This window comes from Xyrauchen texanus, chromosome 22, assembly GCF_025860055.1.
Source record: "Xyrauchen texanus isolate HMW12.3.18 chromosome 22, RBS_HiC_50CHRs, whole genome shotgun sequence".
Taxonomy (NCBI): Eukaryota; Metazoa; Chordata; class Actinopteri; order Cypriniformes; family Catostomidae; genus Xyrauchen; species Xyrauchen texanus.
The window spans coordinates 16,333,483-16,349,156 of NC_068297.1; the positions used below are offsets into that span (position 1 = coordinate 16,333,483).

The following is a 15,674-nucleotide window of genomic DNA, read 5'->3' on the forward strand; positions in this document are numbered from 1 at the left end:
AGGATCTGGAGAGATTCTGTGTGGAGGAATGGTCTCAGATCACTTGCCATGTGTTCTCCAACCTCATTATGCATAATGATCTTTAATATATATGTATATCTGTGTGTATTTATATATGGAAGAGTGGAGCAGCACAAAGCAGTCTATTGTATGGGACAATATTTGTGAAACACTCTTCCTGAATCTCATCTGAACCAGTGTTCAAGGAATCAGTGAATTAATATCACATAGGCATAATGCAGGGATTCAGTATCTGCTGGGTCAGCCTTAGCCGGTGAAGAAGATTTTTAATGGGCCCAAACTAAAAAAAACACTGTGGTATATAACCTGTAGTGAATACAATACTTCAAGAGTGATGAAGATTGAATGAAGAATTGTTACCAACAATCAATACAATCTCCTTAGACATTTTAAGCTGAAGTATGTAACTTTTTCTGTTAAAATATTTTCTCCTATCCCAGCCTAACAAGCAGAGACAAGTATTAGTAAGCTCTTCATAGGTTAATTTTCTCAGAAACTGTAAGCATTGTCTTTCTGTGGCAATTTTAAAATGGCTCTATTTGTTTTAGGAGACCAGCTAAAACCTGCCCCAACAATGTTACTCAACCAATGGCATGAGTTGGGGGCGAGGACATGTTACAACAATTAACTTGTTTAGTGCTGAGTTTTGGAAAGTGGGGGCATGACTAATCCAATAGCTTGCAGCACTTTTAAAACTCATTCAGCCAATACAGTAACGTTTGATAGCTAGCCAGACTCCTTTAATGTTACATCAACATGCTTTGTAACATGGGTATGAAGCCCCACAGCCATGTTCCAACATCTACTGGAACTGAAGCTTTTCCAGCAGAGTTGAAGCTGTTATACAGGCAAAGGGAGAACCAACTCCGTATTAATTGCCTTGTTTTTGAAATATGAAACAAGCAATTTTGTGTGTTCTTCAGGCCATGTATTTGTAGTTCTGGCATGTAGTGAACTGCATGTTTGTTATTGTTTTTTCAGGTTTTGATCAGGTTTAGTTGATCTAAAGTGTCTCATTTGCAGATAAGCTGTATATGGGTCCAGGGCAGCTGTACCAGGACTTGCAGAACCTGATCCATGACCTGGGTTTGGTCAACCAGATCTCTACCATGATCAGCAGTCTGAAGGGCAATTATCAGGTGAGACTGTAATCTCACTGCTTTACTGGAACACTTTACAAATGGACAGATTGATATTCAATCAAGAATGTATGCCGTTCTTGCCACACAAATCCATTTTACACTCTCTCTTTCTCTCTCTCTCTCTCTCTCTCAATTTCAATTTCAAATTTGCTTTATTAGTATGACTGTGTAACACAATGTTGCCAAAGCATCAACATATTATATATAACTAATAAAACAAACAAACAAACAAACAAAACATGTTCTCTCTCTCTCTCTCTCTCTCTCTCTCTCTCTCTCTCTCTTCAGAATGTTAATGGGACAGTTGCTCAGGATTGGGTTTCAGGTCTCCAGCGACTCATCTTAAAGAAAGAGGAGGAGATTCGTGCTGCCGATCGCTGTAGGATACAACTACAGTTACCGGGGAAACAAGACAAGTATGTGCAACCTTAAACTGACCCCTGTCTGCTGTTTGCACCAAAGGGTCAAGTTTTGGCTGGTTAGCATGATCCAGTTAGCCCTTGCTGGTTGATGCTGTAATTACACCACTCTGGTGGCATAAACACATTATTTGTCAGTGTTGAAATAAAGGTAAAATTAGGGCTTTCAAATGATTCAAATGTAATTAATTACATCATATACCAATTAATTAATTGCATATTAATATGTATTGACAAAGGCCCCCAAATAAATGTAGTTTAGGATATAATTGAAATAAATATCATGTAAAACAAATATTATAAATCATGTTCAAATACATTACATCATATACTGTACATATATTGTGGCAACAGACAAGTAAAGCATTTAAACGATATAAAAAGTGGCTTTAAAGTCTAAATATTGTTTGTTTTATTTCTGTGTCGTTGAGCATAACCGTATTATTGAACTTATTCTGTCTGCGCCATTTTTAATTGTTGGTCTATGTGCTCATGTGTCAGACGGATGATTTTGAAGCGTCTCACTAGTTGTTTGCATCTCTAGTCATAAGCGCTATTTTTGGACGATTTGTCAAGTTAAACATTTGAAACTTGGGAAAATAGATCTTTTTTGTGCTCAATCCAGCAGTCATTGAGCATAAAAGCATGATTTTGGAAGGCTGTATGCTGCCTGCTCGTTGGTTTGAGGAGGCATGTTGCCTGTATAGCTGGAGTGCTGACTGCCCCCTACTGCTACAGCTTTGCCAAAATATCAAGGTGGTACATGAGCACTGAACTGCTCCGATGGTAGGGATGAGCACAATTATTTGCACTGATCGTTTTTATGCATTGTTTTTCATTAATCACACTAAATTAACATGTTATATTGGCAGACCTAATTAAAATGTTACAACCAGGGGTTAAGTTGAGGAAGAACGATCCAGAACCGTGGTAGGCCAACTTTGTACTCACTCTAAAAAATTTAAAAGTTCTTCAGTTTAAATATTAAATATTAATGTCATTGTTTGGTCAGTGGCAGACCCTGCCATAGGTGACACAGCATTCATTTAGAGCAGCACTGTTCTTTGTAGATACCTCTCAGATGCGCACTCCACTGTTACTCACCCCTTGTATAAATCCACTGGCATACAGTTGTAGTATTGCGGGTGATAGAAAGTGTAAGCACAGCCAGATAAAGAATCTAGGACAACTCACATTGAAAAAACAAAAAATAACACTACTAGACCAACATGTTGGTGTTGTTTGTTTCTATATATTTGTCCATTACAGAGTTACCCCACATTACAGGGTTTTACCCCACATCACAGGATTCCCTCAGGGTGGTTAATAGTGTGAAATTGATTAATGTTTTCCTCTGTCTGCTACCTTTTTGACCTCAGAGCTGAGGTCCATGACACACTTCTGAAGGTCATGTGTCAACCATGCAGCTGTCATTCAGATAGCTTTCTCTAGCTTTTATAGACCTCCATGTTAGTCGCTCTCCTATCCATGTAAAAGAAAGAAAATAAGGATCTGAAAGATGAATCTTTCTGATTCTCTACTTCTCAAAACTGTGGAGCTATCTCTCTGTAATTACATGACTCATTGCTTTAAGAATGACCTTGAGTCCCTAATCAGATTCCAACAACAGTATGGTTTGTGCTGTTTTCATTCACCTGTGGATCAGGAGGTTTAGAGTGTGCAGCTGTCACAGACACTGATTATTTGGTAGTTACGACCACATGCTTAGATTTTGGTGTATGGATTATAAGAGCATTTTTAGACTCCCAGCTGTCAAACTAATCCCTCTGATAACATAAACCCCTCTCTCTCTCTCTCTCTCTCTCTCTCTCTCTCTCTCTCTCTCTCACATGCACACACATAGTGATAGCTGGAATTGTATGCTGTTTACTTTATAGAGAGCATTGGGAATAGTCTGGATACTATTCCCTCACTATTTTGGTTCTTGGGCTGGATTCATGAACATTTTCTTAAGAAAGAAATCTTAAGTTCTTTGGATAAATTATAAGAAGTTTGTAAGAACGTTCCTAAGTGCAGTTCTTGAAAAATTCTTAAGATGTTCTCAAATATTTTCTTAAGAGTAAAAAGGCTTTGACATTGTCTGATCAGCCTGCTCATGGGCTTGCCTTATCTAATAGTCTACAGCAAATTCAGTACTTCATCACTGGTTTTTCTTTAAGTAGCAGGCACCTCGTGATAATTTTGTGGAATGTAAAGTGTGTGAGATGTGTTAGTTTAACGACATTAACCGTCAAAGGAGAATTTACTTGCTGCCAACCATTTGATAACTTTTCATTTGACATGGAGGAAAAGAAACAAAAACTACAAGAGCTGGATGTTCTTGTTGAGGAAATTACTGCAAGGAAAGTACGAGGCTAGTAAATAGGAAAGCATGGCGGAGGCTTTCTCTGCTGTGGTCAACTCTGATAGGGATGTGGATGGGGGTGGAAAAGAAAGTCTACAGCTTTCTAATGTTATAATTATTATGTTTTTATGAACTCTAAAGATTGCATAAAGAGAACGCTATATGCAGCACATCCGTTTAAATTAGCATGATTGGTCAATAATATTTACATGATTTACAAGCTGAAATTGAAAATATAATTAAACACAAAACAGTATAAAATGATTTTTTTTTTTTTGGTCTAAAATCACATTTCTATGTAAACAGCCCATTGTGACTTGAGACTCAACATGAAAAACTCAGTAAATTAATGAATCATTTGACCTTTTAGAATTTAAGACAACTGTGAGGTTATCCTTTCTTTAAGATGTTATTTACAATGATATTTAAGCAAAGATTTTCTTCAGAATTTTAATGCTGCTTAAGTTTTTTCTAATGAACAATCTTAAGAAAAAAGATAAGAACTTAAGCAATTTATTCGGGAATACAAAGTATTCTTAACTTTTTTCTTAATTTACAAATTAAGAAGAAAATTTGTAGTTAAGGACTTTCTTCTTAAGAACATTTCGTGTATCCGGCCCCAGGTCGTTATCTGTTATTTATGCACAATAAACAATTGAAGTGCCAATTCTAAAGTCACAGAAGTCAACTGGGGCCTTTTATCTTTAAACCAAATTTAAGAGTATGGAAATGTTGCAAGTCTCTGGCGAAGCATTACATCATATCCTGCAATGTTACGTATAAACAGGGCTGCATTTCCCAAAAGCATCGCAAGCTTAAGTTGATCATGGGTACCATTAGTGCCAATGGTTTCTATGATCTACTTAGGCTTACAATGCTTTTGGGAAACAGAGCCCAGGAAAGGACACGTCTGTTTCTCCAGCTGTCTGACAAGTTGCCAGCCCAGTTGAAACCGTGCTTAGATGTTTAGGCTACTCAAGAGATTTGTCTGCCATTTTGGTCCCTAAAACACTTTAGAAAAAATTTGGCTTTAATCGTGAATTGTTATCTATCGTTAAAAACCTTATGAAATCAGAATTTGATCTTTGTGGCTTTTATTTAATGTCTTTTTAGCTTTAAAGCATCTATATGCTAGTGTACACCTGATAGTTCACAAAATTATCCTTTTGCAGATAAAAACATTTAACATGTACTAACATGTACTTCTCTTATGAGAAAACAAACCAAATATATTAACTCATCTTGCACTTAATAGATTTTTGTCCAATCTAATGCTCGATAGGATAACAATGTCTTTGTCTCAATGTCTTTAGGTATGGTAGACCCACATTCTTCACTTCAGTCTTCAATACTTTCAGTCCATCTATCAAGCAAGCTTGGACCAGTAATCTGCAGATTGCCAAACTGGCTCTACGTACGTCTCATATCCTGTTCTCCTGTCTCCATATCCTGTATTTGTCTATGACTCTCTGCAGCTTTCAGTCACCTTCTCAGATCAGAGGTCGGAGGCTTAAATTGATCAAAAATGCTTGATAAATGTCTTAAAACACATTTGTATGTTTATTATTATGGTGTTCCCAACATATTTTAATGGCACCCTAAACCAATTTGTCATCAGGTTTCTAAATAAAAGTTCTAACATTTTTGTTCCTGCTGGAATCAAATTGCTCATTGCATGAATAATCAATCAGCTGAACTAGAACTGAAGGTTCTGTGCCGTGAAATGGATTAAAATAATGGCAAATGAAGGACGCGTTTGGAATGGTCATTGATTTATTGAATTTGAGGAGTGCTTCACTGATTTAATGTGTTTGTGTACAGAGGAGGACAACATTCAGGGCTGGTTTTGTGCTGAAGATGATGGTAATCAAATGAGGAAACAAAATCATCCTCTCTTACTCAAGCAGATGGCTGTCGTCATGTCCAAACTACAGGAGTTCAAGGTGACAAACTGAATGCATGGACCTTTAGATGATTTTCTCTCTTTTGTGTTGTCTAATAGTAGCACACATATCTTTTAACTTTGCAAGTGGCATTACGCGTGCGCGCGCGTGTGTGCGTGCGCGCGCTTGGGCTTGTGGGGTTTATGAGGTGGTTTACATTTCTAGTGTCCTTAAAAAATCGCTTAAAAAAAACACATACTAATTGTTTTTTTAAATGTAAAAGTGCAGAAAGGGTTAGGGGATAGAATCTATAGTTCGTACAGTATAAAAATCATTATGTCTATGTGGAGTCCTCATAAGGATAGCCGCACCAACACGCATGTTCACTTAGTTATAGTTTGGGGGCAAATTGTTTTATCTTAATCGAATCTCAACTGTTTTTGTTATCTATAAGTTAGCTACTATAGAGGACATTTTGAGGTGTTGTCATTTGAAGAAGAAAAAAATAAAAATAAATGTTTTTATAGAACTGCAAAAGGATTTCTTGTAGGGGTAGGGTTTGGATTTGTGTTAGTCGATAAGCAGTGTTGGGTCTAATTTAATTACAAATGAATTGATTACTGTAACCTAATTACTTTTTAGGTAATACATTAGTGTAGTGCATTACATTTCTAATTCTTGTTATCAGATTACAGTTTCTTCATTTTAATTACTTGGGTTACATGTTTTTTTTATATATATATATATATAATATTGAATATGTTGAATGCATTCAAATATGAATTCAATTAATTTGTACTTTTGTTTGTGCTTTGTGACAGTTGAAGGGTGTGCACCTTTTAACGAGTCAATGAACTAGGAGGAAATAGACATTATTTTGAATTTGTTTACTGGAAAAACAAAAGCTTTGCTGTGAAAAGTGTTTCAGAAAGTAACTTGGTAATATAATACATTTTCTGATGAAGTGATCAGTAAAGTCAGTTATCTAATTACAATTTTAGAGTAGCAATTAGTCATTTGTAATGAATAACTTTTTTTGAGTAACTTACCCAACATTGTCTGTAAGTATAGTAGTTGTCTATGGTATCTCCTCATTTAGATAAACAAGTAAACCCATGTTTGTGTGTTAGGTGGAGTGTGCGGTTCATAACCCTGAGCCTCATGTGAACACAGACAGCACTGCAGATTTACCTGTTATGGGTCACGGCTGTGTGTGGGTGAGTCACTCATGATGTTCTCTTTGTAAATTTACTCTCTGTATAAACACTCTTCATATGGTGTTTATTTACTTAAACATTTGTCATATCTTTTTTAATCAGTTCAGCTTCCTTATCAGAGCTAGGGATGGGATGATCTTTTAATAGGATTTATGTATGCTTTTTGCCAAATCATACTTGACCTAAAACATAATTTTTCACCTTTCAGTGCTCCTCTTTATAAGTCTAAAAGCCTCATTTAACACTGCAGCTTTTGTTCTGTGTGGGCAGTGCGAGTGTGAGGTTGCATTAAAGGCTTTTATGCTGCATATACTGTAGAGAAGGTCATAAAACACTCCCTTCGCTTAGACATTTAAGAGCCTGCAATGATGGCCTGCACCCTTTTAAGAGCACTCAGTGAACTGCAGCCTATATTCCTTCAATTTGAGACCTTATCTCTGCTACAGCTGGTTTTTGAGCTATTGAGCTAGTCTTCATCTCTCTGTCCATGACATGTGTAATTGAATATTTGGGGTAGGGAATACTAATTATTAACTAGATAGATAGATAGATAATTAACTAGAGTTTGGTTCAAATTTCGAAAAGGGCATTCATTTCTTTGCCGATTTTAATCTCTGCAATCTAATAACAAATATGTTATTTAAAGAGCACTTGTAGTTTTGTAATGCTGTTTAAACTGTTTCAACTGTTACTGTAGTGTGTAAGTGTGTGTCATGGCAGAAATTGACATCTCTTTCCTATTAGGTGGCCAGCTGCACCAATCAAATGGGTCAGGTTTCCATTGTGGCATTGCAGAACTCAAGTCCAAAAGTGACTGAGTGTTTTAACGTGGAATCACGTATTCTCTGCATGACGTATGTGCCCTTGGATGAGCCTTTAAAAAACGGGGAGAAAACCCTTGATGCCTGGAAACCAAATGACACACCAAGTGTGTGTTTGGGAATGGAGGAAGGCAGGTGTGTACATCACCCAGCATTGCTCATAAAGCTAGATAACCCTGTGCCATCATGGATAGCTAGACCACAGTAGAAGGTTTGACATTTCCTCTCCACACAGACATGGTTAGACAGACACCTGGTTAATTAAGACATGTACTGTATCATGAATGGCACCCATACGATAGAGTTCTGTTAACCTTGCTTGGATCAAATAGACCATGTCTTCTCTTGTGATCTGAAAAGTTAATGTGTTTCTCTTTCAGTATATCAGTATATAAGAGCAGCCAGCGCTCTAAGAAGGTCCGTCTGCAGCACTTCTTCTCCCCTGATAAGTCCAGCGTCACATGTCTGACGTATAAGTGTGGGTGTTTGTATGCAGGACTTGTCAGCGGTTCTCTGGTTGTCTACTCCAGGGCTGATGGTGAGAAGTTTCCTATATCACTAATTGCTCGGTGATCCTAGATATGGGTTGCATCTGGTTAAATTACATATTTTTACCACATTTTCTTCAGTTAAAGATGCAATATGTAAAAAATTTATTAAGTTAATTAATGAGTGAGTACATAAAAAAAATCTTTGCTAAAAATCCTGTGCTTGTCTTACCCCTGTTCAGTATGGTAAGCCTACAATAATACATTTTATTTAGAGGCGCTGGGTCAGATTTATCGCAAAATCGCAGGCATACGTCATTAGTCCATGACTGTTTACGTCATGTCTGTAAAGTCAGAAAGAAAGTCCGGTTGTGTCGCTTGAGTTTCGGAGAAGCGAGTGTGACTGCTGTTCAGTCAGTTGCGGTTTCAGGACAGGAGCAGCGTGAAATCACTGCCCTAATGGATTTTTAACAGAATTTTTAAATTGTTTACCTGCTATAATGCTTGAATATTTCTGCTATAATGCTTGAATATTTCTGGAGGGTGTGTTGAAGCTTATATCGGTTGTCATGCTTTAATGAATCGAACATTACTCATCTGTTTACCGATCACAATGTGTTTAGAAATATTTTTTTTCCGGTGAAGTATTTTATAACATTACTAGTTTCGAGGTCCCCTAATTTGTCTCTAAAAGTGTGTTTGCCGCTGTTTTCTTTTATCCCAGTCTCAGAAAAAAAAATATGTTGTGGGTCTTTCCATTGCCCTTTTAGCCTATAGTGTTTAAACTGAGCAGACGATTTAAAATTGCATCTAAAAGCCACTATATGTACAAGATAGTTCCCAGTGGATGTATGCTCATCTCAAGTTGTTTATAATGTACCGATTTCGTAGCGCATAAATGTATAGTAATATGTTTAGCGTGTAACCATCTCTCTATTAAAACTTTACTTCTAAAGAAACGATTAAACATGCATTCTTTTAATTCTTATATTACATATTTCTGCATATTATTTTGCTGTTTAAATAAGTATATTTAATACCCATCATTATTGAATCATCATTTTGCATTTTTTATTACAGTCTTATTGTTTGCAGTGCATATGCCTACTATTGTAGTAGTATGGTTCAATTGCATTGTCCGCTGAGGCTGTAGATTGTAATATAAAAATGTAATGTATTCAATTGATATGTGTATTACAATAAAAACACTAATGTGTATTTTGCAGTGGATAATACATTTGCATAATCATATTCAAATGTTATTAAGTGTTGTTTATCTTCCTCAAAGTAAGTAATATCTTGGTTATAAATGTTTGAACGAATAACATAAAATCAACATGAAAATAGCATGTCATGACTCCTGCTCTTCAGGTACATATGTCTGAGTAATCACAGGCAAAGCAGGTAACCTCAAACAATCACAATTATCCGCCAGAAGAGCAGTGACGAAAGACAACTCCCGTAAAATGTTCTTCCACAAGTTTAGGTTTTAGCCACAGATGTCGCTAGGGAGCCCAAAGTTTTAAGCTTTAAAGTGCCGCTTTAAAGACCCAGTGAAATCAAAATGAAAGTTTTGATGCTTTTAGTCTATATCTATTAATTATATGGTCAGCTATTTGCTGGTGTGCTTCTAAATGTTTTTAGAAGATATAAGCATTTAAAATCTGCAGTCTCAATCTTAAGGCTAAAAAGACTTAGGAACATCCATGATGTCACATAGAGGGTGATCAAATGCTTATCCAATCAAATGCTTTCTAGAAAGAGAACACACCCTCCCTCTTCATATAATATGTTCAGCGCTCATGGCTGTATTCTCCCCTGTGCTGATTATACTGTATCTCTATTCACAGGGCATTTCGAATAGGGATGTGCATAGGCCTGTCGTGATTATTAAATAACAGTCTGATCGTAGTTATTTGATTTAACTGCAATTATTGAACATTCAAATTCCAATCACATTTTTCTGCCCAAATAAGGGAATTTTAAGCAAATATACGTCACGTTGAGTCTGAGCGTCACTGAGCCACAGACATCCACTAGCTCCTCCTGTCCCGTCAAACTCCCGCGAAAGTATAAACAAGTCTAATCTTTGATTGTGAATGCAAAGTGCTCCGGTTTCAATTTAAAATATTGTGTAATGGCAAATGTTCCCAGTTCATACACGCTGTGTTAATGAAACACAGTGACAAAGAGCAGGAGATGCACACTTTATTTCTGTGGAGTGATGAAATGAAACGAAATCTCAAAGGTTTTGCTTCATGACAAATAAAGGCTCATGGGTTGATAAGAGCATTAAAATAACATATGGAAGTGAAGAAATTAGGAAATACATTTAAATATATAAAAAATATAATATAAATATAACATACAATTTTTATTTAAAAAATTATAAAATATGAGTTCCAAAAACTAATTTAAATGTAAAATTGACCAAAACTAAAATTACCAAAAAGAGAGACATATTTTAAATATTTACAAATATTTAGATATTTAAAACATAATTTTTCATGTCATTCATAAGTTTTTAAAGCCTTAAAAGGAAATCATAGTTTATCCCTATTATTTGATTTATATATTTCAAATTCAATATGTAAAACACACCTAAAAAAAGATAACACTTTATTTGACAATTAATCGTGAAAATACTTAACGAGACAATTAATCATCATAATTGAAATTATTCGTCAGCCAAATTTCATAACCGTGACAGCCCTAGATGTGCACAGTTACTGTTTTAACATTTGTGTAATCATGAAGTTTCAAGAACGGTTAATTGGTTTTTCGTTGGGAGTCGGGACGCAGGAATAAAGAACGTTTACTGCAATGGAATTTCCTCAAACACTCAAAATAGCATTCTATAAAGTGCACAGTGAGCCTAAATAGCAAAATACATAGATATTCAAATTATTAAATCTCACATTTAAACAAAAATAAATAAATAATACAATTCAAAATAATCAAATTGTCACTGCTTGTATATGCGTTCTGCCCGAGCAGCTTCACAGTTCTGTGATAGAGTGAACTCTAGTATTGTCATGTGCATTGAGTTAACACTGCTGTAAATAGCCTCTTCTGGGTGCTTTGGTTTTTAACTAGTTTCAAATCAAATGACTTTGAACTTGTCAAACTTTTGATTGTAAATATGCACATTAAAGCAAAAGGAAAAACACAGTCTTACGGTTTATAAAGCTCTGAAACTAGGCCGGATCTAGGGGGTTGCATTTTGGAAATATGCAGTTCCTTGGAAGGAAAGTGAGATATTTTTCCTCTTCTCTCATTAATTCTTTCCACAGCTGTTTTTCTGTCTGGAACCCTCATATTCCATTTCAGTCTTGTTCCAGTTTTCTGCTGCCTGAGGCACATATATTTACTAACCTTTGAGATATAGTTTAGTTCTCTGATTGATTGAACTGGTTGTTCCAGCACTTACTAATGACACTGGGCTTCGGTTTTGATGAGTCATATCATTTATAATGAGCAGTATTAAATACAGTAAATACTTTCAAATTTCTCTGTTATTATGCAGGGGCAAACTATTGTTTCAGATCCATTGATGCAGCACAAGTGTTGAACAGCTACCGTAGAAAGCACAGTTATCTTTCAGCATTGTCTTCAATATTCAGACTAGATTTGCATTTCCTGAAGGAAATGCCAGTGCTTGCAATGCAGCAAAGGGTTTAGGTTTTAGACTTTGATTCTGTCTAAATGAAATCCTGAATCAGAGATGCTTCACCATTGCCATAACACTCTGCATGCATCTTGATTTCTGTTGACTGTGCATGAGAATGAACACATAATATGACAAAAGAAAAAAGTATGCAATTAAAAAAGACTTTGCAATAGCAATCCAGCATGCAAATATTACAAAGATGTAACCACTGTCCGTTAGATTTTGAAAATGATATTCTCTTAGTGGATGTTAATTTTCAACTTTTTAATCTTAAATTTACAACGCAAAGTTTTAATGATGTCTGTACATTTAGCGGTCTAGTTAATTGTAGGAGTTTAATGCTGAGGAATGTAATTTTAGTATTTATTATTCAATACTCAATACTTGCTGAAACAAGATGAATACACTAATATAATGCAATGAGATGGTCATGTGGTGACATCATCAGATCATGAGGCTTGCATTTTCTTATCTGAAGAATCACACTCTGGCTTTGCATTCATTTTGTGTTCAGATATGAGTAATAATGATTAAACAAATGCAATGGAAAGATAGCATCTAGTCAGTTAAGTTGTGTCCTCATTGCAACACTGGTGGTCTGACAGCCATATTCATCAGGCAAAGAAAGAGAGGGAGAGAGATTGGGCAGAGTTTGGGAATGCTGTGTGGGTGCTGATGTTATGTAATCAGAGCCTCTTGAAGCAAACAAACTGAATAAATATCAGTTCAAATATGCTTTAGGATAGGAAGGTACTGGCAAAAGCACACTGAGGATCAATTTGTTGATTGTCATTTATCAGTGTTAATGCATTACCAAGTAAATAATTACTGTAATTAAATTACTTTTTATTGGAAAAGAGTCAAGTATGGTATTACTCTTAATTCTTCAGTAATTTAAATAGTTCTGATGTAATTGCGTTAAGTATAGATTCTAGAACAATTCTATATAAAACGATTACATTTTGATTTAAAATCAAAATGTAACATCTTATGTTAAAATGTATGTTTTCTAATTTAATGCAGCCCCCTTAAAACCTTTGGCCTGTTCATGAATAATTTATTAGATTTTTTTATGATTTATTTGAAAGAATTAAAAGAAATGTTTCATGTCTATCCTTGTATTTTTCATCTGGTCAAGGTTGATCAGAGTTTTTAGAAAGTCATTATTAATAAATAACGCAATTACTTTTCAGAAAGAATAATTAGTACTAGGGCTGCAACTAATGATTATTTTGATAATCTGTCAATCTAACGATTATTAGAACAATTATTTGATTATTCGGCAATTATTGCAATGATTAATCATTAGCTCTTAATCGATTATTCAGCTTGTGCCCTGACTTATAAGGTTGTATTAAACGTTCTTACTAACAATAAAGAGGACAAAATCATCTTTTAAAAATACCTCTAAATGACATTCACTGAATTAAAGGAAAAATACATTTTTTAACTCAGTAAAGAAATTAATTGCAAAAAATCCTATTGTTATCAAGTATTTTTGTCTTGTTTTCCATTTAAAAATATCTGAAAATCCTTAAAACAAGATGCATTTACTTGAGAAGCAACATGTAAGATATTTATACTTGCTTTAAGAGAATGAATCTTAAATATATGTGTATTTTGTATACAAGGAAACATATGATAGTTTGGACAAAATATGTGTATTTTGTATACTTCTGCGAGTGCAGTAAAGACAAAATATACTTATATTCAAGATCTGTTCTCTAAAAGCAAGCGTAAATATCTCATATGTTGCTTCTCGTGTGAATGCATCTTTTTTTAAAGGATTTTTAGATATTTAAAAATATCTGTATTTTTAATATATTCAGCATTCTCAGATAACAATTTTGATTCTGCAGTATAGCCACTAAAGTAAATGTATGTTGTTTTAAATGAGTTTTAGATATTTTTATTGGAAAACAAGCCAAAACAAATCAAAAACGTATTTTGTTGCAGTGTATAATGGGGCGAAGACTACCTTTTTCTTCACTTTAATCCATCTTTAACTCTCTCGTATTAATAAAGCTGTGTATTGCCAATTTTCTTCACAATAAGAAATGCACAGTGACATGTATTATGATTCAATATTTTGTAAGCCATCATGTTATAATCTAGCTGCATTAAGTGGGATGAGCATCCCCACAACAGAGTGCGCCTCAGCTGGGTGCAGATTCAGTCTCTCCCTCTTAGATCGGGACATTCACGCAACTCATTGAAGAGGAAAGAAATGCTAGTTTCAGAGTTTGTAGTTATTTACATGACCTGCTTCCTTATTATTTTAACTTTAATAAAACTATAACGCATTAAATATAACTGCATTAAAGATGTAATGCTCCGCTCATTCCCTCTTCATATAATATGTTCAGCGCTCATGGCTGTATTCTCCCCTGTGCTGATTATACTGCGAAAAGTTTAGAGTGCATCTGGACTGTGATCTGTGTAATTCTTCCTCTCCTCAATCAGGCGCGAGCTGCAGTGCTGCTCTCCCATGCCATTATTACAGTTTAATGTGATCTCATGTTAATTTAAATGAGATCAAACGACTATTAGTCGATAATGTCGACTAATCGTTTCAGCCCTAATTAGTACAGTAATCAAATTACTCTGTAGAAGATGTAATAAGTAGTTCATAATTAATTACTTTTTGAGTAAATTAAACAACACTGATGTTATTACACATTTACTAATAATATAATTCTTTCACTTTTCTCTTGTTTGCTCTCTTTACTCGCTCTATATTTTCCGCCTTTCCTTATTTAAGCTCTCTCACACACACACACATACTGTGGCTTTTGAGTATTTCCACTGTGAGGTGGAGTAATCGATGGTTTTCAGGTTTCTTTTCAAGTAGTGCCTTAAACATTCACCACACCTCCATTCTGCTCTATGAATAATGTGAGGTCATTTTATTTCTGCAGGAAACACACACACACACACATGCACAATCACACACATTGTGGGTGAGCAGTGGGTGCTTCTAAAGGATGTAGTAATCTGCCCTGCCTCTCATTGACAGCATTACCTTAACCTGTAACCTGATTTCTTTTTTCTCACAATCTCTGAGCCTTCTTATCACACTACAAGAAATAGGATTCACTCCATTTAGAATATCAAGTCAAGTCAGTTTTATTTGTATTGTGCCATTCACAATACATTTTTGTAATGCAGCTTTATTGGATGTTTCTGATTGGACCTAGTGAGCACCTTGTGAGCTTAAGATTTAGGTTTAGGTGGTGGAGGAAGAAACCGATTAGGAGGAACCAGACTCATCCTCCGGCAAGGCACACAAGTAGATGCAATGTACATATTCTTGCCAAATATTATCTAGGTACATACTGTAGTATGTGTAATACTAACCATGTGTTAATTTGAATAATTTATTACAGTATTAAATATATTAGTAAAACAATGTTCAAATCGTAAGGATAATTATTACATTGTAACCGTAATGATTCATTTGTAATATTTGCCCGTTGTAGACATTGGTTAGTAAAGTGTCCCTTGTTGTCTGGCTGGTATACGCTTTAAATCGTTGTTGGGATAGTTTAGCGATACAGATTAGGTGGAAGTGAGATACACAGAAGAGCTGAATCTGATACAAGATCTGTTTAACATCAGAATGGTTATCCCAAGGTACTGTAGATTAAA

The 15,674-nt window shown here is 35.2% G+C and overlaps 1 protein-coding gene across 2 annotated transcripts in view; it reads left to right on the forward strand.

Annotated features, from left to right (window-relative positions):
- Positions 1–15,674, forward strand: part of LOC127662593 (rho guanine nucleotide exchange factor 10-like) — an 84,795-nt gene that overhangs the window by 40,781 nt on the left and 28,340 nt on the right. For both annotated transcript variants that reach the window (XM_052153852.1, XM_052153853.1), the window contains 7 exons: positions 1,045–1,160; positions 1,452–1,579; positions 5,261–5,361; positions 5,769–5,890; positions 6,961–7,047; positions 7,792–8,003; positions 8,249–8,406. In XM_052153852.1, the coding sequence (XP_052009812.1) occupies positions 1,045–1,160; positions 1,452–1,579; positions 5,261–5,361; positions 5,769–5,890; positions 6,961–7,047; positions 7,792–8,003; positions 8,249–8,406 (924 nt within the window). The remainder of the gene's footprint in view (positions 1–1,044; positions 1,161–1,451; positions 1,580–5,260; positions 5,362–5,768; positions 5,891–6,960; positions 7,048–7,791; positions 8,004–8,248; positions 8,407–15,674) is intronic.